General features: G+C 44.8%; 1 protein-coding gene across 7 annotated transcripts in view; it reads right to left on the reverse strand.

Moving 5' to 3' along the window:
* SON (SON DNA and RNA binding protein) overlaps positions 1–25,758 on the reverse strand; it is a 98,967-nt gene that overhangs the window by 50,524 nt on the left and 22,685 nt on the right. For all 7 annotated transcript variants that reach the window (XR_010792501.1, XR_010792502.1, XM_066599021.1 and 4 more), the window contains 2 exons: positions 16,983–17,149; positions 276–13,211 (listed from right to left, as the gene is read on the reverse strand). Coding sequence is in view for 5 of the 7 variants with exons in the window: in XM_066599021.1 (XP_066455118.1) it covers positions 276–13,211; positions 16,983–17,149 (13,103 nt within the window). In the remaining 2 variants the exon portion in view is untranslated. The remainder of the gene's footprint in view (positions 1–275; positions 13,212–16,982; positions 17,150–25,758) is intronic.

Here is a 25,758-nt window from a genome sequence, read left to right on the forward strand (position 1 = left end):
GTTGGGGGAAAGGGGTTGGGGTTGTTTGCCTTTTGTTGTGCTATTAAAAAACCATCAATAAAAAAAATATGAGATCTTAAAAAATAAATACATGGCGACCTAAGAGAATTCTTTAAAAAAGGTGTATATTAAAAATCGCACTGACAGTCTGGCAGTAGTCAAGCCATGTGACTAGTACATGCAATCTGGGTTATTCATAAGGGAAAAAAATACAGCACTTTTATTTAAAAGTTACTATTTGTTGTCGGATCTGCATATCAAAAGAAAGTATTTACCAAGATCAGTGAGACGTTTTGGAGACCTGGCAGAGTCCATAGATTTGTCCCTAGATCTTGATCGCTTACGTCGTAGAGGAGACCTACTGAAACTCTTCCTTCTGACAGGTGATCTGGATCGTCGCCTCCTAACTGGAGATTTGCATACACTTGCTCTTCTGGTAGGAGATCTTGACTTTTTCCGTCTTGGTGGCGTTCGACTTTTCCTTCTTTGTTTGATGCTGTAATAATCTTTAGAGGAATCTTTAGAACTAGACCTCTTTCTTCTTTTTTCGGCACCTTTCTTGTCATTTGAGGATGATCGTGATTTTCTTTTACGCAACACTTTACTCTGTGAGACACTCCGAGATCTATCAGATTTTGACGGCTTGCCTACTGGCGATTTTGAAGGAGATTTAGATTTGGATCTCCTTTTTCTAGGAGCAGAAGGAGAACGGGAGCGTTTCCTCTGAGAAGCTGACCGGGACCGTCTCCTACGAGAGACCGATGTAGAGCGGGAACGTCTTTTTCTTGGTACAGATGGAGAAGGGGAGTGTCGTTTGCGAGATACAGACAATGACGGAGATCTTTTTCTTCGAAACTCAGAGGATGATGGCGAGCGTCTCCTGCGAGAGGCAGCGGGTGAAGGTGAGCGTCTCCTGCGAGCGGCAGCGGGTGAAGGTGAGCGTCTCCTGCGAGCGGCAGATGCAGATGGTGAGCGTCTCCTGCGAGCAGCAGAGGGTGAAGGCGACCGTCTCCTGCGGGTGGCAGAGGGGGAACGAGATCGTCTTCTACGAGAAGCAGAAGGGGAACGAGAGCGTCTCCGGCGAGAAGCAGAAGGGGAACGAGAACGTCTCCGGCGAGAGGCAGAGGGGGAACGCCTCCTGCGAGAGGTAGATGGGGAAGGGGTGCGCCTCCTGCGAATAGCATTAGGTGAAGGAGTACGTCTCCTGCGAGTAGCAGAAAGTGAGCGCTTCCTGCGAGTTGCAGGAGAAGGAGAAGTTTTCTTGCGAGTTACAGACGTTGAAGGCGAACGCCTCTTGCGAGTTACAGACGGGGAACGGGAGCGTCTCCTACTGGTAACTGAAGGTGAACGAGACCTCCTTTGGAATTCAGAGGGTGAGCGAGAGTGCCTTTGGCGAGACCGAGAATGTGAGCGCCTCCTGCGACACCTGCGGTCAACAGATGATGAGCGAGAGCGTTTTCTAGGAGACAATGATGAAGAGCGAGACCGCTTTCTACGCCCCACAGATGCTGACCTTGAGGATCTTTTGTGCACCACATATGTGGATTCCTTCCTTTTTCCTACAGGAGAACGTCTATTGCTTTCAGTAGAAGCTGAGCGAGACTTGATCCTCTTTGATTTCACCAAAGACTTAGAACGTGACTTCTTTGCCCTTGTCACCGATTTAGAGCGAGAGCGTTTATTTTTTGAGGCCGATTTAGATCTAGAATTTTTTCTGTCTCTAGATCTTGAGCGTGAATGTTCATGTCTGCTTTTCAATTCTGAGATGGGACCTGTCTTCCTAGATGTAGGTGCGGACTGCGTACATTCAGTGTTTGTGAAGGACTTGGGCGGTGAACTTTTTTTAGCAGTCTCTACAGAAATTTCATCTTGCGCAGGCAAACGTTTTGAGGTTTCAGATTCAGAAGTATTCAACTCATAAGATGAAGAGCATTGTAGCTCAGCAGGCTCGGAAACATTTGTTAATAGAGAGGTTTCTTCTGTTTGTTTTTCACACCTGGAAATCAGAGGTTCTGGAATCTCTAAACCTAAAACTGGCTGTTCAACAGGTTGCTCATGTTCTTCTCTCTCAGGTAGGTGTTCAGTTAAAGACCAGGAAGAACTTGGATACTCTTGGGAACAAACTGTAGATGGAACTGAATGTTCTTGTACGATTTCTGAAGTAAACGTGTGCTCTCTTGAAGGAAACTCTACTATAGAACATTCAGAAGACCCATCTTTTACTAAATTAATTTGTGAATCATCTGTTTTATTGGAAGGCTCACATTTTTCTGGTATTTCTTGTATATTTAGGCTGGCACTGTCAGCACAGTTTTCCACAGAATCCTTTGAAAGCAAATCTAAAGTTTTGTATGGTTCATGATGGATAGTAGTTGAGTCAGAGACAGGTAGTTCTTCTCCACTAGGTTCTGTTTGTTGGCTATGTAAGACAATGGGTTGATCAGAATCATAGGGCAATAGCTCAGGTGGCGCATGAAAAACAGAAGAACCTTGTTCGGGAGAATCTGAAATGCTTAAAAAGGAATTTGCAGGTTGCTCAGAATCATAAGGCAGAAGTTCAGGTGGTGGTTGCGAGTTAAATGGAACTGGCTCAGAGGAATTTTCTGAACACATATCTGTTGGCTGATCAGAATCATAAGGCAATAGGTCTGGTGGAGTAGTTGTAAAATGGTTATCAGTTTTAATGCACTCACTAGCATCCCCATGATCATGCTTTATACATTCAACAGACAAGTCTGTGGCTTCATTAGAAGCTGAACACTGCAAGTCTTCTGGAACTGAAGCATTTTCAGTGGGCAGTGTGTTTTCAACATACCTGTCAAGAGCTAATTCTTCCGATCGGAAAACTATGTTAGAGTCATCCGTTTTAATAGTTTCGACAAGTCTTTGGTTCATTTTGGTAGAAGATTCTGAGTGTAGACTATGATCAACATCAGATGAATGCTCAGGAAGAAAACTACTAGGACAGTCAGAGTTAGAAAGTTCTTTTGAAGGGGAAGAGCAACATGCATCTTGAGAATCCTGAAGTACGACTGGATCCGAGCTGGCAGAAGGTTTTTCCAAGACCTTAACTTGAGTTTCAAGCAATCTGTCAGAGGCAGCTTCACTTTCTTCTGAGTAAGAAGTCTCAGTAATAGTTTCTTGTTCAGGTAGGTCTGGTAAAGATATAATGGTACAAGATGAATCTACACCATGCAAATTTATGATGGTATTTGATATGACAGGAATGCACAAATTCTTCTCAGGGTGGTTAGGTGGGTCTTCAGCAGGAGGGTACTCATATTCAATCAGTGGTACATCAGCAGCATTAAGGCATTGTTCATTTGCATCTGGTATAGATGGACTTGGTAGGTTTTCCTGAGTTTGAAATGGTGCATTATACAGTTTCTCTTGTACTTGCTCAGAACTAATGAAATCGTTATGTGGTTGGACATTTACTTCATCAGAACAGAGTTCTTTTGACTGGGAATGCTCATCTGTGACAAACTGTTTATCTAGAAGTTCCTCATTGGTGGTAGCACAAGGTATATCAAGCTTTGGCTCATCAGAAGAACTACAGGAACTAAAAGGCTTGTCGTCAGTGATGGGAAAAGTTTCATCTTGGTGAAGTGTGTAAGGACTGGAAAGGTGTTTGGTTGAGAGCCGAGTGGGGCTCGTAGAGTGTTCCAAATGAGATTCCATAGAAGTTTGCATTGACTGCTTTTCTGTTGGGGAAGATTCTTCTGATGTACTCTCCTTGGGACTAAAATTGCTTTCTAAAGAATAAGCCGTTAGAAGACTAGGGCAAGGAACCTCTTGCAGAGATACACTAGCATCATTTAATCTTCTGAGCTGAGAATAATCAGAGTCAACTATTTCATCTTCGTTTTTAGGTACCTCTGATGTCATCAAGTTTTCATGAACTTTTGGAAAAATATTGTTTATTTCTGAACCATCAGAACAGGATGAGTCTGTATCTATTTGAGTGCATGTTACAGTTGCTTCTATCAAAGTATGGCCAGAGATAGAATGCACTTCAGGTTTTTCATCAGGACTGCAGAGGTTTTCAGTCAAAACAGGACTCCTGCAAGGTTGACAAATCTGTGCGTGCTCTGCGTCAGTGTAGGGTTCAACCAGCTGTTGGCGATCTGGGCTGGCATATGGTTCAACCAGCTGCGGAAACTCTGGACTAGCATAAGGTTCCACAAGCTGAGGGCGATCTGGACTTGAATAGAGTTCCACCAATGGGGGATGCTGTGGGCTGCTGTAGGATTCCACTAATTGGGGATGTACTGGACTCGTATAGGGTTCCACCAACTGAGGGTGGTCAGGGCTACTGTACGGCTCAACAAGCTGGGGTTGTTTTGGAGTAGAATAGGGTTCAGTCCGGTAGGGGTGGCCTAAACTAGGACTCTGCTCCACTTCATGAGAATTGTTGGGAGTACAAGCTTCAATTTCATCAATCTCAGAGATACTGTGAGAACTAATTTCCGCTGTGGTGTTAGAATTAACAGGGGGTTCATTCAGTAATACGTTGTCAGGACTGGCGTAAGGTGCAACCCATTTGGAGCAGACAGATATGGAATACGGTTCCTCCACCAGGTTGTGTTCAGCTTTATTACATAGCTCAACTTCTACATTACTGATAGTTGGAGAGTTTGTTACAGCTAGTAGAGGCTGGTCATGCTCATTACGGAGTTCAACACATTCCGTTTGGATAGGGCTAGATTGAGATTCAACAAAAGTGTTACTATAATGAACATGGGGTTCACACTGCAAAGGATTATCAACCAAACTGTGCTCTTGCATAGCATTTGACTCCTCGGGTATGGAATGAACAGGACTGGAAATGGCTATAGCTATGTTAGAGTAATCAGAGCTCTCACAATAAGTAATAGGGACATCAGATGACCTACATGTTTCGCTACTTAGAGGACATTCCGAGTCCATGCCAGGTTCTACTTGTGGGGCGTAAATTAGTATGTCTGTTACTGGTTCTTGATTTAACTGTAGATGAGATTTATCCAATGACATTTTATGATTAGAATCAGCAAATTGAGAATTCTCAAAATCTACTGGCAATTGTTGCACAGAGGATAAAGTTTCTTCCATTCCTACATTCTGAGCAGTATTAACATTAGGCTGAAAAGATAACTGCTCTACAAAAGCATCAGATTCTGTTTGATGTTCAGAAGATACAATAGGCTCTCCAAAATTGGAATCCTCAACAGACTCTTCAGGTGACAAAGACATATAGGTTTGTGTAGCAACAAATCCAGACATTTGTTTTTGGGCTTCTGTCGCCACATCAGGCATATGTATTGTAGCAACATCTGGTACTGGAATCTGTGCTGCTGCAGCGACATCAGGTAATGGAATTCCTGCGGCGACATCTGGCACAAATGTCGAACTGGCCACTGGAACCAATGCTTCAGCAGCTACATCAGGCATCACGTTATGTTCTTCAGGAGTTAAATCATGTTCAGGAGGTAATTGAGCTTCAGCAACCATGTCAGAACCAGGCACTTGTGCTTCAGTAGCCAAATCAGATCCAGGAACTTGAGCTTCAGCGGCTAGATCAGAACCGGGAACCTGTGCTTCAAGTGCAAGATCTGAGCCTGGGACTTGAGCTTCTGGTGCCAAGTCAGCCCTTTGCATTTGTGCTCCTGCAGTAAGATCAGGCACAGTCCATTGTGCTGTTGCTGCCAAGTCTGGCACAGCCCATTGCGCTCCAGCAGCCAAATTAGTCATGGCCCACTGAGATCCTGCAGTGAGGTCAGGCACAGTCCACTGTGTTCCAGCAGCCAAGTCTGGAACTGCCCATTGTGTTCCGGTGGCTACATCAGGTACAGCCCATTGTGTTCCAGCAGCAAGATCAGGCATAGACCACTGTGCTCCAGTCAAATCATGCATGGGCCAGTGCGAACCAGCTGTTAGATCAGAAATAGGCCACTGGGTACCAGCTCCTAGGTCTGCCATAGACCACTGGGTTCCTGCAGCAATATCAGGCATAGACCATGCCGCTCCACTAGACATATCGGGTACATGCCATTGGTTTGCTGTGGTTAAATCAGGAACAGACAACTGTGTTTCAGCAGCTAGGCTAGACACGGAGAGTGGATCTGTTGGAGGTGCACTGGGCATAGGGACTTGACTTCCTGCAGACATACTGGGTAGAGGTACCTCAGCCAAATTAGGTACTGGGATCTGTCCAATATTATTCAAGTTTGACATGGAAGCCTGTGTTCTAATAGAAAAAATTGATAACTGTGTTCTATTTGTTACATTAGGTAAAGCTATTTGATCTTTAGACAACTTTCCAGTTGATCCTTGTGACTTGGCTTGGGATAACTGTTTCTGAATAAGAGACTTTAATCCAATACTGTGCTTAAAGCCTGCAGGTTTTGACTGGACGCTTTTTTTCACTAGTGGTGGTGGTGAGGCTGACTTGCGTTTACTGACTGGAGACTTGTCTTTTTGCTTGATTTGTGATCGGGATCTCCTCCTACGAACAGGTGACAACGATTTTCTTTTCTTAGTTGACAGAGAAGAAGAAAGCCTAGATGTTGATCTAGAACGACGTCTGGAAGTTGAAAGAGAACGAGAACGACGCCATCTTCCACGAGACCTAGACCGATGCCACCGTGAACGTGATCTTGAATTACTTCGGGCAACTGGAGATCTTGAGAAGGAATGCCTCTTATTTCTTGAGCGGGAACGTCTTCTTGGAGATGCAGATCTTGAACTGGAACGAGAACGTTTCCTATGCAATAAAGACTTGGAGTGGGAAAAGCGTTTCCAAGACGCAGATACTGATCGTGAGCGACTTCTTGAGGACAATGATTTAGAGCGCGATTTTCTCCTCCGATTTGGAGATTTAGACCGTGATTTCTTTCTAGTACTTGCCGTTTTGGAGTGCAAGCTCTTTCTTGCTTCCGATTTACTACGTGACCTTTCTTTCCGTTCTGGAGATTTAGACTGCAGTCGGCATTTTCTAGTTTTTGATGTAGAACGTGAGTTCCTGTGCTTTCCTAAAGATTTAGAACCCCCAATTTTCTCTGATGATTTTGATTTGGAGCGTTTTCTTTTTCCTGACAATTTTGAAGTGGATCGTTTTTTCTTTCCCTTTGACTTGGATTGTGAGCGCCTCTTTCGTCCTCTTGATCTGGAGCGGGAACGTTTCTTTCTGACCGACTTAGAGTGTGAGCTTTTCTTTCTGGCTGTTGACTGGGATCTCTTTTTTCGTGATGAAGATTTAGAATGGGAACGTCGTCTTCGGGACTTTGAACGTGAACGGGAGGCATGCCCTCTGTCTACAGAAGGTGTTCGACTATCCTGAGCTACAGATCTTGATCGGTACTGTCGCTGTTTAACTCCTAATTTAGATACCGCGTTAGAAATATGGGGAAAGGTATGTTTGTTACTAGAACTACTCTGAGAGTCATCTGCAGCCTGGTTATCAGACTGCAATAAGTCTCTATCAGGAAGATTCCCAGACTGATGATCTGATTGAGAGAGTTCAGTTGATAAATCCTGTGAAGACGCTGTAGGAGAGAAGGATTTTGAGGGCAGTGCAGTTTGTTGAGTAGTTGTTGGTTCTTGAGAAGCCTTCGAACTAGATTTTGACGAATGCGATGTAGATGCTGTACTGTTACGTGTAACACCTGAGGAAGATGTGTTAGCTTTAGAAGATTCTACATCAGATGAGTCTTCAGACGTACTACATAGCTGAGACACACCAAGAGTCTTAAACGTTTTGCTAAATTTGAATTGAACTGGCACAGAAAGCCTTCCTGTCTCATGGAGAAAGGGCTTAGGTGACAACTTTGGATCTTCCAGGGACTTATTTTCTTCTAAACCACTTAAAGTAAGTTCACCTTTTGCGCTTTGCTGTACCGTTTCTAATTTAGATTGGTTAATTTCTGTTAATGACTGGATTAAACTTTCTTCCTCAAGATTCAGCATTTCTTCATTTTTTGGTATGACTTTCTGTTGTATGTACAAGCTTGGACTACTTCCTGAAGTACAAGGTTTAATGCTCTTTTCTTGGCTGCTGAGGCATTCCTGCTCAGAATCCTTTGACAATGAAACAGACTGAGAATGTTCAGCAATCTCTGTATTTGAAACGGTGTGTCCAACAATATTCCTCAATGACTCATTTTCTTGAATTTTCATGTGCAAGCTCTCAAGATTCCCATAACTTTTAGGAGCACCAGAACTCTGTTTTTCACTACACAGAACAGTTAAGGAATTCTGTTCTCGTGAATTATTTTTTTCTTCAATCTGACAGATGACTTTATGATCACTATTTGGGATACTGTTAGCAGAACTCTCCAAATGGGTAGCATCAACGTACATAACATCACGTTTAGCACAGCTGTCATTCATATTGTTAAAAACAGTTGGTTTGGAAATTATTTTACAATCCGCAGAGTCAGATTCTGTGTTATTCGTGCTTGAAAGTGCTTCACAAGGCGTTTGGATTTCCATTGCATCTTCTGTTGAATCAGTCAAGGCAGACATTTCGTTATTAACTGAAGTAACAGACATGTATTCAAGATTCTTTTCAGAGGATGAGTGAATTATTTCAGTGGATGTACTGATTTTGCTAGGAGATGATAGAGTAGTCAAATTTGTAATACTTGCTCCATCTAAAGTAGCTGGGTGTTTGGATGTTGAGATCTCGTGATGATCTGCATTTGGGGGCACTGGAATATTCTGGAAAGCACTTTCAGAGGCAGACTTTGTTTCCATACTGGTGGATTCATGGTTACCTCCTTGCGGTGAACTATGAACATTCAGCTTATTTACATTAAGCAACAGAGAGGTGTTAAGAAGTGTTGCATCATGAGGTGATGATACTGGCAAGTTATTTGATTCCTCAATTTGACAAGTACTACTAAGATCTTCACTGATATGCAAGCTGGAAGAAAGCGGATTATTTTTTACTGGCTTCACTTCTATAGTCTTGCTTTCAATAGGCTGTGATACTTCAGAATTACCAGTTTCCTTGAAATTATAATCCTTTGACTCAAGCGCCTTATTTGTAGAATTGTCTAATAAGTAATTCTGATCAACATAACTGGATGCACTTCCATTTTCTGTTTCACTGGATATACATATATTAGGACTGGAACTCTGTTTTGGAGCGCTGGGCAAACGTTGTTCAACAGTAAGGGTATTGTTAACAACTTTTAACTCTACTCTTTGCACCACAGCTTCACGCCGACTGGCTGCCACAATTTCTTCTTTTGATTCATTTCCTTTATTTAAATTATCTTCATCTGAAATTGGTGGCTGAGAGTTAGGAGTGTCTCTTTGATGGCAAAAATCATCATTTAACACACTTGCATGAACAGCTTCCTCGTTGCGCTTACGACTAGCAGGGAGAATACTGCTTGGACTACCAAGTACTGGAAAAGTTTGGCTTTCATTTATTATTAAACTATCCATATTATTTTCTTGCTTATTCTTTAACAAATCCAATCCTATCTTAATTACTGGAGAAACACATGACTCTCTTTCAGAAGTAACATGGTCGATTGTTGAAGAGTTATGATAACAGTCGATCACATTTTCTGCAAGCAGCGCCGGAATGCCTTGCTTCACTGTGGTGCTAGTATGGTCAGAGAGTGCACTGGGCACAGAGCCTTTCTGTGCCATATTGTTTATCTCTGGTAGATCAGTGTCAGCATTTGTCATATATTCGATGGACTCAGAATCTTGCATTCCCTCTATACAGTTTGGCAAAGGTTCGGTGCTTGACAATTTTACGTTTGAAGAGGTGGCTATATGATCAGCAGAATTCTCTCTTGCCTTTTCACTTGGTTGGCATAAAGAACCTAAATTTTTATAAGCCAGTTCTGGTTTAACTTCGACATTAAGCTTATTGTGACAGTAGGAACTAATTGGATCTTTATCTTCCAAGGGAACAACCATAGACCTCTCCTCACTAAACTCAGATTTACTATAGCCTGTTGACTCAAAATCTGAAGAACCCAATGATTTCTGCACAGTCTCTTCATCAACCCTTAGCTCTCCTATCGTTGTATGTTGTTCAGTATGACCACTTGCTCCTTCAATGTCATACGCTTCTTTAGAGGTCTCAACCAAATTTATATCTTCTATGGGCTGCTCTATGCAATCAATCTGTGTGGGTGAAGGGCTCTGATCAATATCCATGTCACATTCTGTAGAGATAGTTTCATCGAATGGAATATTAGAACAAATCTCTTCAGCTGGACATTTAGAATATGTTGATTTCATGTGATCGTCCAACACAGATGTGGTTAATGAACTATCTAAAATGTTATGTGCTGCTGAACACACTGAAGACTCTATATTAACAGCGTTCTTGGCATATGGACCACTTTCTGATTCAGTCACTGAAGTTGAAATCATATCAGGCAATTTAGCTTCATCTTGCTTTTCTACTGTAGATACATCTGGACCAAACGATTTTACAGTTGGTGCAGAACTGGAAAGCTGTTTTTCATCTAATGACATTGCTTCAGGCATCTTTTGATCAGTAGAGGTTTTGGACTGCAGCGTAGATACATTTTCCACAGATTTTGATTTCAAAATGACAGACCCAGATCTTGGCATTGATTTTTCATTTTTTTCTTTTGACCTTGATCTCCTTTCCAAACAGCTTGACAACTTGTCCTCTCCCGACTGAACTTTACTGGCACTAGACATCAATGTGGATTGTTCTTCCCTTGCAACTGAAGTAGACTTTCTTTTGGTTGCCGAATAAGATCTTGACTTTCGCCTCTCTACACCTGAACCAGACCTCGATCTAGGCCTCCTGGTGTCTGAAGCACTTCTTGACTTGCGCCTTCTGGAAGCCGTGACAGACCTTGACCTATGCCTTCTGGAAACAGAGGGAGACCTTGAACTGCGCCTTCTCGAGACTGAGGGAGACCGCGTCCTGCGCCTTCTCGAGACTGAAGGAGACCGTGTCCTGCGCCTCCTGGAAACCGAGGGAGACCGTGTCCTGCGCCTCCTGGAAACCGAGGGAGATCTCGACCTGCGCCTCCTGGATACCGAGGGAGACCTCGACCTGCGCCGCCTGGATACCGAGGGAGACCTCGACCTGCGCCGCCTGGATACCGAGGGAGACCTCGACCTGCGCCGCCTGGAAACCGAGGGAGACCTTGACTTGCGCCTCCTGGAAACCGAGGGAGACCTTGACTTGCGCCTCCTGGAAACCGAGGGAGACCTTGACTTGCGCCTCCTGGAAACCGAGGGAGACCTTGACTTGCGCCTCCTGGAAACTGAGGGAGACCGCGTCCTTCGCCTCCTCGAGACCGAAGGAGACCGTGTCCTGCGCCTCCTGGAAACTGAGGGAGACCGCGTCTTGCGCCTCCTGGAAACTGAGGGAGACCGCGTCTTGCGCCTCCTGGAAACCGAGGGCGACCGCGTCTTGCGCCTCCTGGAAACCGAGGGCGACCGCGTCTTGCGCCTCCTGGAAACCGAGGGCGACCGCGTCTTGCGCCTCCTGGAAACCGAGGGCGACCGCGTCTTGCGCCTCCTGGAAACCGAGGGAGACCGCGTCTTGCGCCTCCTGGAAACCGAGGGGGACCTTGACTTTTGCCTTCTGGAGACTGAAGGAGACGCTGATCTCCGCCTTCTAGAAGCCATGGCAGATTTTGACCTACGCCTTCTAAAGACTGAACCAGACCTAGACTTGCGTCTTCTGGAGGCCAAGCTGGATCTTGACCTGCGTCTTCTCTGAGTTGACCCAGACCTATATCTTGATCTTGATTGGCGTCTTTTGGAACATGAACCAGACCTGGATCTGTGTCTTCTGGAAGTTGCACCCGATCTGGACCTACGTTTTTGCACTGCTGAACGAGACCTAGATTTACGCCTTTTGACAGGAGAGGGTGTTTTTGACTTTTGCCTTCTTAAAGGAGAGGCAGACTTTGACTTCTGCCTCCTTGAAGGTGAGCTAGACTTCGAGGGAGTCCTTACGGCAGATTTTGATTTTCTTCTACTTGCTGATCTTGTACGTAACCTACGTTTACGGCTAGCTGATCTTGATTTTCTTCTCCTATTTGCAGATCGTGACCTTGACCTCATTCTTTTAGCACTGGATCTTGTCCTTGAATGACGTCCCTTTTCAGATGATCTGGATCTTGACCTATGTCTCTTTGCAAGAGATCTTGTTCTCGACCTTCGCCTTCTTTCAATAGACACAGACCTTTGCCTGTTTTTTATTGACTTTGACCACCAACTTCGTATTGGGGATTTAGAATACCGTACAGAAGTGCTAGATTGTGATCTTCTTCGCCTCACAGGAGATTTTGATCTTCGCCTCCGACCAACTGAGCTGGAACGGGACCTTTGCCTTCGCACTGCAGAGCTAGAACGTGATCTTTGCCTAGTAAGAGATTTTGAGTTAGCTTGTTTCTTTGGCACCTTAGTCAAGGACTTGGACCTTGATCTGATTTCTCTTGCTAAGGAATGCGACCTCGATCGTGATTTTGCTTGATTTGCACTAGTTGATTTTGACAGTGGCTGCACTATTGATGATATATTGTCAGATTGTTTAAGATCTTTATTTCCTTCAGAAGTTAATCTACTTCCTCCTAATTCAACACTTATTCCTTCCAAAAGCACTAATCCTGGCTGAGCTAAAGATGTTTCTTTTTGAAAGGTTTCAGCAGTTTCACAGTTTGTATGCTGTTTTTCAATAGTTTGATCAGTACATTTCACGTTTTCATTATTTTGCTGACAATCAATGGCCGATTCTTTTGAAGGCTCTTGCATTTCTACTTCACAAACAGCTAGATTTGAAGAAACCGAAAAATCCATTTCATTTGGACACTTTGGACCAAAGAATCCAGAATCAGTATCTAACGCAGGCCTAGCAGGATGTACTTTCGCAGAATCTACATTATGATCCTGAACACCCAGTGAAGGCAGGGCATCTACATTCTGTTCATTTTGGGATGACAAAGTATTTAATTTGTCTTGCTCTCTTGGAGATGAAGTGACTGGTTTCCAAGCAGACTTGGAATCTGAACTGGCATTCTCTTGGTCCTCAACACTTGAAGTGGATTTTGATCTTTTCTCGTTCTTCTCTTTTTTCTTTTTCTTTTTTTTCTTTTTGCTTTTGTGCTTTTTGTGCTTTTTTGACTTCTTTTTCGATGAATCCTTTTTTACTTCATCGTCTGAGCTCAGGTCTGTAGTTTTCAAGTCTTTAGATTCACTTTCTTTTTCAACTTCTGTAAAAGAAATATTTGAATATAAATAACTACTACTACTGGGAAACTATAAAAATAAAACGCACTATAGTCCATTGCAATTGCCAATGAATGGAGAAATGCCATAGGGTGGGACTAGCAAATTCACAAACACAGGCTGCTCCATTTTCAGGCAGAATAGAACATAAAATTCACTAGTTTATGTATAGCACACAAAGACCAACAGAGTGAGCAAGGTTTGCTTATGCATTTCGGCTAAAAGCTTTGAGCTGGGCTAACATGGGGGTATGTTTACCAAGTATTTCGCAGGCTCTGTACACCCATGTGATAAGCGCTAACTCGCAGGCAATCAATTACATTGCCTTATGCAGTTGCAATCACATTTGCATGTCAGAATTGCTTAATACTAGAGTGCAAAAATAAAATAGACAAGAAAGAGCCCATTGTCCAAAAGTGAAGGCGCAGGAAATCTGAACAGAAAAAAAACCAAGGTGTACTGCGCATGACAGAGTGCACGAGTACACTGTCATGCACAGTACAATATCGCAGGCATACGCAGCAGTACGCAGGGTCACAGCCGGATCCATAGCTGCAAAAAATGGTGTAAAGCGCTGCAGGACCCCTGCAGCGTTTTACAATTACAACAGTGAGAGCCCGGCCTTATATCATAACCACTTAGCTACTATTAAAGGGGTTTTTTAGAGTTAAAAATTTATTTTAAATATAGCTTCGTCTTATGGCCTCCCACAAATTGCCCGCTGGCGGCTCCGGGTCTCCCACATTACATATGCATTACAGGCTGCAGCAGCCCGTTTACAAGGCATCACAGTCTGCTTCAGCCAATCGCTGAGCTCTATAACAGGCTGCTGCAACCTGTGAACATTACATAACAGCAGAGACTCGTCGTGGTGGCAGTCAAATGCAGGAAACCAGGAGAGGAGAGTATACGATTGCTTGTTATGTTTGGCCACGAGGAAGCTATATTTAAATTATTATTATTTTTTTTTTTTTTTTAAACTCTTGACAATCCCTTTTAGGCTTTTAGCTGAAACATGCAAGCCGAATTTGATGACTGTTGGGCATTGTGTGCTATACATGAAGTACTTTCATATTCCATTCTGCCTGAAGCTGGAGACACTTCATGGATTTAAAAACGACAACACATTTAGTTCTCCCTGACTTGTAATATTAAAGTGGTTTTTCAGTTTTGTTTTGTTTTTATATATATCTATTTTCAGGATAAGTATTTAATAAACGGTCAGCTGTTTTCTGGAACCACTGCACACCACTACTAGGGCAGCAGCCCGGAATGGTAATGCAGGTTTTGCGCCACTCCCTTTAATGTGATTTAGCCTGCAGTAGCATCGCAGGCCGCTGCACAGTGTATGGAGCGGTGCTGTTTTTGGTGCACAGTGGCTGCAGAAAAACTCATCTATTTAGGCCTCATGTCCACGGGCAAAAGAAGAATTAAAATCCGCAGCGGATTTTAACTCTTCTCCTGCACGCGGATCCGCACCCCATAGGGATGCATTGACCACCCGCGGGTAGATAAATACCTGCGGATGGTCAATAAAAGTGATTTTTTTAAAAATGGAGCATGAAAAAATCTGGACCATGCTCCATTTTCGAGCAGGTCTCCCGCGGGGGCGGCTCCCGCAGGCTTCTATTGAAGACAAAATTCGGAATTTACTCACCCGCTCCGGTTCTTCCCTTCGCCGCGGCTCCATCTTCGGGCCGTCGCCGGGCCGAAGAAAGAAGATCCGGCCACGACGGAGAGAAGATGGAGCCGCGGCGAAGGGAAGATCCGGAGCGGGCGAGAGGTAAGTTAATTCTTATTTTCAGCGCTCGTGTCCGCGGGGCAGGAGGGACCCGCTATGGATTCTCCATGGAAAATCCGGAGCGGGCCTGATTTTCCCCGTGGACATGAGGCCTTAGAGTTTAACACCCAGCACTCTATAATAACTTTATTGAAAATCTATCCTGAGGATGGATCATTCATAAAACGAGGCCGACAAACCCCTTTTAAGTTTTTTTTCTTCTTTACACCCCACTCCTAATCATGAGACAACATATGGATAGGAGCTGTATTATCAAAATAATGCAATGGGGGCATCAACCACCAGTTCCTCTACATTTAACCCTTTCCAATCCATTTATTTTTTCTCACCCATTCTCCCCAGCTGCAAATAAATTGGAGCTGGGAGAATGGGTGAGAAAAAATACATTTTCCCTGCACCCTCCTGATCTGACAGAGTTCAGGAGGGTGCAGGGAGGGACCTGCTTACCTGACCGGCGTCTTGTGCATTCTCCTTCTGCCTCCCGGCTCGGCGATCATGTGACCGCTGGGGTCAGGTGACACCTGGCGGTCACATGATCGCCGGGTCGGGAGACAGAAGGAGAATGCGCAAGACGCCGGTCAGGTAAGCAGGTCCTTGCACGGTGCAGGCTCCCGGCTCGGCGTTCATGTGACCGCCGGGGGTCAGGTAACACCGGCGGTCACATAATCGCCGGCCGGAATCTATGCATTGCATAGCGCTAATTGAGCGCTATGTAATGTGTAAAGGAGTGGGCAGAAAGGGTTAAAAACCCTTTCTGCCTTCTCCTCGGGGGTCCTCGATGACGACCAGTAAAGGAGTGCATCTGCACCCGATGTGCCTGACGATCGGGTGCAGATCCACTCCTGCACTGCAGTGTCGGGCCTGCCCCGACATCGGAGCTGTGGAGGAAAATGATGATGTCGGGGCAGGCCCGACATTGGACTGGAAAGGGTTAAATTAATCGGCAGAGGTCTAACAACTATTCTAGGGAAATGCTTTTAAATGTTACACTTTAAAAATATTGGTACACAAAAATCAAGCCCATGCCTTACTAAAAATCATACAAAACAATCACAAACGTTACCCAATTCCATGAACCATGAACACTTCAATGGAATCAAAAAGTCTAAAAACAGGCAAACTGTTGATAAGACAAAATGCCAACTTCTCAAAATAAATATTTAGCATAAATCTGTTTGCCGGCATATTTGGAGCATGATGTGAAATTTCTAAGGCCGCCTGCATACGGACGGATTTGCATTGCGGAACCCGGGGCAGGCGTCCGCCCCGGGTTCCACAGCACATACCGCCCATAGCATCCTATGGAAAAGTGATTTTTTCTGCACACGAATGGAAATCAATAGCAATTTCTGGTCGCGTAAGAAGAAATAAATAAATAAAAATCGCAGCCCAGCATGCTCCATTTTTCTCCGGATTCCCACTGATTCTAAATACAACTGTAGTCACAAACATCAGTCAATACAGAGGGGTCGGAATGGCAGCCTCTACTCCGACCCCTGTATAGTGCGGCGCTGACCGTGGGCGCCCAATCAGCTGATCGGGCCAGGGTCCTGAGCGGTGGATCCCAGCCAATCATCTGCTGATGACCTATCCCGAGGGTAAGTGATAATTGTATTTTTCCTGGAAAACCCCTTTAATGCTACACATAATAAGGAACACATTTTGTGAAACTAAATCACTATGTGTTGCTCACACTAATGTTCAGCGCCGCCATTGGAAGTTTCATTACTTGTAAAAGCAAGATAAGCATAGCATGCAGCGCTATTCTTGCTGGTAAAAAAGATGACCCAGATGGAACCCATTCAAGTCAATAGGTTCTGCCGGTAACCATTTAGATCCAACTGACATTGGAGCCACCATGGCTTTTGCTTTAAACAAATGCTATGACGCTATAGTGTGAGGTTGGAACACACTGTGGGCACATTGTTGCAGTAAAACGGGTAATGCTACTTACCTAGATTCTGTGATTTCACAATTTCCATGGGCTTGGGCTCCGTCTCTTCAGTTTGTGTGACTGTCTGACTGCTGCCTTCGTTCTGTGCATTGGCCGATGAACCTTCAGGAGCATCTTCTGTCCCTGGTGCTGGAAGTTCCCCATTATGAGAGCTGTCCATGTTTTCACTAAGGAAACAAAATTATTTACACTGTGATAAAGAGCATTTTACCACATTCAATATCACCTCCCCTGGAAATCAGAAGTTGGTCTTCTAGGAAACAACATCTCAGTCTCTGGACGGAACCTCCGAACAGAGGTGTAAAGGTAGCCTAAAGCAGCGTTTCCCAAACTCCAGTCCTCGTGGACCCCAACAGGTCATGTTTTCAGGATTTCCTCAGTGTTGCACAGGTGATGTAATTATTGTCGGTGCCTCAGACATTGCCACAGGGGTTCTTACCATAAAATATTCTGATAGCATGACCTGTTGGTGGTCCATGAGGACTGGATTTTGGGAAAAATTGGCCTAAAGTGCCTGACAGTCCCAGAATCACTTCCACATGCTAATCCTCTGTGCAAAGCACTTCTAACCCTCCAACTACAAACGCCCAGTATATCCGGATAGCGGCAGACTTTCAATGCATGCAGAGTCACATTGATCACAGAGATCGGAGGTTTCTCTGGTCCGTGCTGTTATAGCAAGTGCCAGCAGACCTGTGCCAGACTTGTGATGCAGCACCGTAAAAAGGAGTATGGCCGGTCTTCAAGAGGTTAAAAGGGTTGTGCCACCTCCACGCTCACTTCAGGATACGCCAGAGCCCCTTTGTTAGAATTAGTGAGAATCCCCAAGGGCGGACCCACACTAAATCTAGAAGTTTTCCTCCATCATGTGGATATGGCACAACCCCTTTGACCATACGTCTCTACTGGTGACACTTGAATTTAAAGGGGTTGTCCCGCGGCAGCAAGTGGGTCTGTACACTTCTGCATGGCCATAATAATGCACTTTGTAATGTACATTGTGCATTAATTATGAGCCATGCAGAAGTTATAAAAAGTTTTATACTTACCTGTTCCGTTGCTGGCGTCCTCGTCTCCATGGTGCCGACTAATTTTCGCCCTCCGATGGCCAAATTAGCCGCGCTTGCGCAGTCCGGGTCTTCTGCAGTCTTCTATGGGGCTCCGTGTAGCTCCGTGTAGCTCCGCCCCGTCACGTGCCGATTCCAGCCAATCAGGAGGCTGGAATCGGCAGTGGACCGCACAGAAGAGCTGCGGTCCACGGAGGAAGAGGCCATCTTCAGCGGTGAGTAGAGAAGTCACCGGAGCGCGGGGATTCAGGTAAGCGCTCCGGTGAGCTTTCTTTACCTCCCTGCATCGGGGTTGTCTCGCGCCGAACGGGGGGGGGGTTGAAAAAAAAAAAAACCCGTTTCGGCGCGGGACAACCCCTTTAATGTTGTTCATGTTTTCCTTATGTACTACTACAGTTCTCCTGTAGTGGCCACTGCAGAGTAAATGAGCAGCTGATGGCAGTACACCCATGGTAAAATCAGCTGCTTGCCAGTGGTCTCCAGAGACAAAACTTGAATAGTCAGCATGGCGTGGGGTTGTAGTCTATTAGCTCTGACACCAGCCTGTGATCCGAACAGTGAGAATCCTCAGCAGTTCAGACAGGCCATTCTTGATTCTACCCAACGCAAAGCCATGTTAGCTCTTTACAAAACACCAACAATCTAAGAATATTTTGATACTAAGGAAGCCAATATGTGAAGCAACAGCGATATCGACAAATCCCAGGTTTAACTCCATCTTGAACAGATCACATAAATATACACCATGCGGTACTGTAAGATGCACGGAGCGGCCCGAGAGCAGAGTTGGCTCCTTACCCGGTGGCCATCAGCTGTTCTTTGACAGCTGACAGCAACTGCTGTGCTCAGAGTTGGCTCCAATCACAGCACTTAACTATTTATTGCTGCAATCAAAACAGCCAGTGGGGGAGGGGTGGGGTTGCTCCAGTGTGCCATCTGCACCCCCAGGACATAGCTAAGGGACGCCGATGGGTTTGTATGGTAGACCAAAACTATATGAAAGTAAAATATACTCATAGGGGCCCCAGAACACTGTTCCGGTGGCATGGCATCTGAAAGGCGACGTTACTTAGCTAGTAGGCTTGGTGACATCTCATAAACCTGTCACCAGAGATGAGTGAACGTGCTCGTTTAGGATAATTACTTGATCGAGCATCGCTTTTTTTTGAGTAACTGCCTACTCGGGCAAAAAGATTCAGGGGGCCCGGAGTGGAGCGGGGGAAGAAGGGGGGAACAGGGAGGAGCTCCCTCTCTCTTCCCCCCCACCGCAACCCCCCCCCCCGCCACCCCCCAAATCTTTTCGCCCGATTAGGCAGTTACTCGAAAAAAGCGATGCTCGATCGAGTAATTGCTCTAAACGAGCACGTTCGATCATCTCTACCTGTCACCTTTCCTTCTAATGTAGGAGCTACAAAGCAGGTTTATAGGATGTCACTTATGACGTCCCTAACGGAATCCTATTGGCTGTAAAAGTCACATGGTTAAACAACCCATGTGACTCCTGCAGCCTGATGTAAACAGACAGGAGCAACGTGCCGACTAGAGGTATTGTTGTTTCTTTTCTTATATATTCCTTCGCCTCCAATGGCCTTCAATATCTGTAAAATTGGAAAACCCCTTTAAGCGGCTATATACTGCGATACTGAAGTTATAGCAAGTGCAAGTTCCCTGTGGGGACTAAAAAAAAAAAAAAAATTTATTAAATTTAACTTAAAGGGGTTTTTTGGGCAATAGTTAATCGTCGGGGACCTGTTGCTCGAGATCCCCAGTGATGAGCCGATTTCCTGGCTAAGGCCTCATGTCCACGTGGAAAATCAGGACTGCCACGGATTCTTCATGGAGAATCCTGCAGCGGATTCCTCCTGCCCCGCAGACATAAGGCAAAAAATAAGAATAAACTCACCTCTCCGGACGCTGCGGATCTTCCTTCCTTCGGCCCGGCGGATGTGCTCGGCACGTCAGCTGCGTGCCATGCACATGCGCCGGGCACATCCGCCGGGCCGAAGAAAGAAGATACGGCCGCGACGGAGGGAAGATCTGCAGCGTCCGGACAGGTGAGTTTTAATTCTGGTACAAGTGTTCCGCAGATCCGGACGGCTTCCATAGGCTTCAATAGAAGCCTGCGGGAGCCGCCCCCGCGGAAGACCCGCACTAAAATGGAGCATGTCGCGGTTTTTTCTCGCACGCGGATCCGCGCCTGAAGGGAAAAATAACATCCGCAGGTATTTAACTACCTGCGGGTGTCCAATGCATCCCTATGGGGCGCGGATTCGCATGCGGGAAAAACGCTGCGGATTTTAAATAATCTTTTCCCCGTGGACATGAGGCCTCACTGTCAGTGCAGTGGAGCCGGACGTAGTCATAGGGGGAAGTGCCAGAATTGGCTTCATTCCCATTGAAATTAATAGCAACTAAAGTGGCTATTAAATTTCTGCGTCCAACCCTGATGTCAGATTGATTTAAATGGGAGCAAAGCCAGCCATGACACTTCCGCTCCTGTCCCCTATGACGACTTCCGACATATATTTTATATATATATAAATATATATTATAATATATATTTGTTCTAAACAACCTTTCCCCACAAGATACTAAACAATAAAAAATCTCACATATTTGGTGTTGCCAAGTTAGTAAAAGTCCATAAAATATTGCACTATTTATCCACACAAATACTCTAAAAAAAATTACGGTAAGTGGAGAACAACAGAGTCGCAGGGTTTTTGTTATTGTGGGGGGAAAAAGGTGAACAAAAATATGTCGCGACCACAAAATGGTACCAATAAAAACTACAGATTGCCTGACAAAAAACGCGCTCTCCCACAGCCCAAGTGACAAAGTAGTAAAAACAAGTTAGGAGTCTCACAATGTGGTGACAGAAAGCAATTGTAGTCTAAAAATGGGCGCATCCTGTAAGCATCCTGGCATCTGTCCTCGGGGTATTACTAGTATTCCAGATGGCAGCGGGTTTATGATTTCCCTGTCCTATAACCAGGATGACAGCAGACGAGTTATTGTAATGTGTCAGCGAAAGTGAAGTGATAAGGTGCCAATAAAAACACAGCCCGTTCCAAAGACACGAGTGGAGCCACTTTCCTACAGCGTGTAATTACAGGGTGATGTAGTAATAGAGTATACAGTAATTATCCTTCATTTATCATCATCATGGTTGTCAGGTGCTTTAATAAATAAGCTGGGGCAGTTTGCCAGCAAGTGCCCAAACGGTTATAGACCAATGCCTGGCGGCAGCAACCGCCCGCGGCAGCTGTCCAGAAGTCACCCATCCACCGGTGGACAGCGAGTACCGAGGATGTACGGGCAGCACCCCCCAACCTCCTACACTTTACAGCAGAATATGGACACCATTGTGGAGGTAGAAGTGATCAGGTGAGACGAGGACGCAGATGGCGAAGACACAAGGGAACATGGAGGGGATATTTACACCAAGAAAAAAAAATACAAATAAAAAAAAAAAAAGTTTAAAAAAGGAAAAACAAACAACTTGCCATATTTATAATAAAAGAATCTAAAACAATAAAATGAAAAATATATATTTGGTATCGCTGCGTCCATAAAAGTCTGATCTATAAAACTAATACATAATTTACCCCACAAGATGAACCTCTTCAGAATTTTTTTTAAAAACTACGCTTTTTTTGGTCACCTTGTTTCCAAGAAAAAATGCAATAAAAAGCGATTTTAAAAATCGTATGTATTCCAAAATGGTACCAACGCAAACTACAGGACGTCCCGCAAAAAATAAGCCCTCGCTCAACTATGTCAATGAAAAAATAAAATAATCTGTATTTGTATAGCGCCAACATATTCCGCAGCGCTTACATAGACGGGGGATACAGACAGACAAAAGTACAAACATTACAGAACCACGGTTACATAGTAATCAGTTGATAGAAACAGTAGGGGTGCGGGTCCAGCTCCAACGAGCTTATATGCTATCAGTAATGGGGGGATACAGAAGGTAAAGGGGCTGGAGATGTGCACGGTATGGCGAGGTGGAGTTAGAGGGATGCTATAGACAGACAAGGGTCAGACATTTAGGCTGCCTGTCCACGGGCGAGTTTAAATTGCGTTCCCCGCGACGATAATCCGGCCGCAGGGAACGCAGTGAAGGCTCTCCATAGTGTTGCTATGGAGAGCGTTTCCCCCCTGTCCACGAGCGGAGAATCATTGTGATTCTCGCCTTGCAGCCAGGAAAATCGCGGCATGCTGCGATTTGCCACGATTCTCCGTGGTCAGCCTGTCAGATAAGGCTGACAGTGGAAATCCATCTGCCGGCTCCTGCTTCCGGGCGGCGGCGATCCACCGCAGGATACCGCAACGCCCGTGGACAGGGGGCCTAAGCCATGCAATGGCAGGATCGGTATGACTGCAGGGACAGTTGATGATGGCTAGCAGGGATTGCAGTCAGTAGGTCAGGGAGCATGTTATCAGGCGGAGTACAGAGGGGTTTGGTTTAGGGGGATGTAGTATGCCTCCCTGAAGAGGTACGTTTTTAGAGCACGCCTGAAGTTTTGTAGGTCCTGGATTGCCCAAATAAATAAATAAAGCTATTGCACACAGAAGATGGCGGCAGAAAATAAAAAATTAAATATCTTTCAAAAAAAATAGTACAGCAAACAAAAAAAACAAAAAACTATTTAGGTTTGGTATCGTAATAATCGTACTGACCCATAGAACAAAGTTATCAGCTCATTTTTGCTGCAGTTTGTTTGCCGTAGAAACAAGACGTGCTGAAAAATGGCCGAATTTCAATTTTTTATTTTACTCCACTTAGAATTTTTGAAACGTTTTTCAGTACATTATATGGTACATTATATGGTACCATTGAAAAATACAACTCATCCCGCAAAAAACAAGTCCTCATGCAGCGACGTCGATGAATAAAGGAGTTACGATTTTTTAAAAGGGGGGGGGGGGGGGGGGCAAAACAGAAACATAACGAAAACAGAATTTAAAAAAAAAGGCTCCGTCACTAAGGCCTTCCTCAGATGTTTTTGTACAGTGTTTAGCCCTGCTTTTTCAGCACAGCACTAAACTCTGTACAACGCTCCCATTGGTTTCAATGGGGCTGCTCACACAAGAGTCTTCAACGCTACACTTTGACAGCGATGCATGTTCTATCCATGGCAGTTTTCGGCTCTGGATTACCCATTGAAATGAATGGGCAGCGTTTTCAGCAGCGCTAAACGCCTTAGCTACACTACCTGAGCGGGGAAAAAAATCCATGCTTACCTAGCAGGTGCCATCAGGGTGCCCGCTGGAGTTCTCCATAGATCTGGGCCGGCTGCAAGCACTTGTCAAGCCGGCAAAGCATCTATTGCTAGTGATAGGGATTGAAATCCCTGCCTCCCAGCCAGAGATTGCTCTGATTCGCTGAGTGACAGCTGGCTCAGCCAATCACAGCAGCACTGGATGCACAAATCACAGCCATTGAATTGATTGGTGCATCCAGCGCTGGCAGCCAATCAGAGCAATTTCTTGCTGGAGGAAGGATCTTCAAACCCCGCCACTAGCACAAGATCCTCTGTAAGCTTGACAAGTGCCTGGCAGCCGGCCCGGAACTATGGAGAACACCGGTGGGGACTCAGATGGCACCAGCTAGGTGAGTATTTTTTTTTTCCCCCAAGCATCCATAATGCATGCCAGCGCTGCTTAAAGGGGTTGTCCCGCGCCGAAACGGGTTTTGTTTTTTTTTAAACCCCCCCCCCCCCCCCGTTCGGCGCGAGACAACCCCGATGCAGGGGTTAAAAAAACCACCCGCACAGCGCTTACCTGAATCCCGGCGGTCCGGCGTCTTCATACTCACCTGCTGAAGATGGCCGCCGGGATCCTCTGTCTTCATGGACCGCAGGGCTTCTGTGCGGTCCATTGCCGATTCCAGCCTCCTGATTGGCTGGAATCGGCACGTGACGGGGCGGAGCTACACGGAGCTACACGGAGCTCCATAGAGAAGAGGAGAAGACCCGGACTGCGCAAGCGCGGCTAATTTGGCCATCGGAGGGCGAAAATTAGTCGGCACCATGGAGACGAGGACGCCAGCAACGGAGCAGGTAAGTATAAAACTTTTTATAACTTCTGTATGGCTCATAATTAATGCACAATGTACATTACAAAGTGCATTATTATGGCCATGCAGAAGTGTATAGACCCACTTGCTGCCTCGGGACAACCCCTTTAAACCAGGCTGAAACAGCAATTAACGCAGCGTTGAAAAACGCTACGTTTCTGCAAACGCCTGTGTGAGGGAGGCCTAAGGGGTTAAAGGGTTTGTCCAGAAGAAGGAAATGGACTGCTGATTGGCCAGAAGGTACCCGGTCTCTCCAAGGGCTCATCCAAGGGCCTCAGTGTCTCCATTCCCTTTAATGTGATGATCTGACCACGGTTTGCAGAAGCCATGTTTCCGTCACCAGGGTCGTATGAAGGCTTATTTTTTGTGTGGCAAGCTGTAGATTTTATTGGTACAATTTTTGGGGTATTTATAATGTAATGTATGAACCTTTTGGGTTTTTTTGGAGAAGGGAAAAAAAACATCAATAATGCCATTTTTCTTTTAAGCGTTAACCAAAAAGCATACATTACATAATATTTTTTCTGCAGGTCGGTACGATTTCAACACCACCAAAAATAATTTTTTATTATATATATTACACACACACACACACCACTCACATTTTTAAGACTTTTCCACTTTTGCATTCCCATAACACTTATATGGAGTTCCGTGAGGGCTTTTCTTTTTTTTTTTGCCATGTCAAGCCGGTTTTTATTGGCATAATTTTTGAGGCAAATTTAGGTTCTTTGATTAATTTCATTGCGTTCGCAGGATGTGAAATAAACAAAATTATTATATTGGCTTTTTTCATTATAGCGTTTGCCATGCAAGATAAGTTTGTCCAATGTACAGGCATTACGGATGTGACAATACCAAACATGGATTAATTTTAAAAAAAGTTTCTTAAACAAAAAGGATTAAAGTTTATAAAAAAAAAATTTATTTATTTATTTTTTTCTTAACAAATTTTTATTTGTTTTTTGTACATTTTATGTCCCTGTACAGGACTTAAACCTGTGATCCTATGGTGATACACTGTAGTACTTCTATACTGTTACGCATTACTGATAGCGATCACAGGCGATGGTAGACCTAGACGCTATTGTCTGGTATCTGGCTACCATAGCAACCTATGGTCCCTCTGGCAACCAGATACCAGGCAATAGTGTGTCTGATGACGTCACCGAGGGAGTGCCCTCCCTCTATAAACTCTTTATATAGTGTGATCAACATTGACCACGGCACATAAGGGATTAACAGCGGGGATTGGTGCTCTCGCTGATACCTGGTTCCAGCAGGAGGCAGGCTATCAGTCACAGCCGTCTCCCGCTGCAGATGGCCAATGTTTAGCTTCTGAACCTGCATTATTCATAGGGTGTAAATAAATACCTATTTGTGGGAACTGCTTGCCAGCCAGGGTGCAAGAAGGGGTTAATACTTGTATGCAATAAAATCCCTCGTTGTTAAACAAAGGGATTTGCGCTTTTTCTTCTTGTTTCATGGAGTGACAAAGGAAGGGCACTTTCTCTGTCGCACACTTATGTGTCATGGTAAATAGCGACCGCAGCATAGAAGGCCCTAAACAGCAGAAATTAGTTCTAAAAACTCTAGTGTTGTCCATTGACATATTAGAGCA

This window comes from Eleutherodactylus coqui, chromosome 4 (genome assembly GCF_035609145.1).
Source record: "Eleutherodactylus coqui strain aEleCoq1 chromosome 4, aEleCoq1.hap1, whole genome shotgun sequence".
NCBI lineage: Eukaryota > Metazoa > Chordata > Amphibia > Anura > Eleutherodactylidae > Eleutherodactylus > Eleutherodactylus coqui.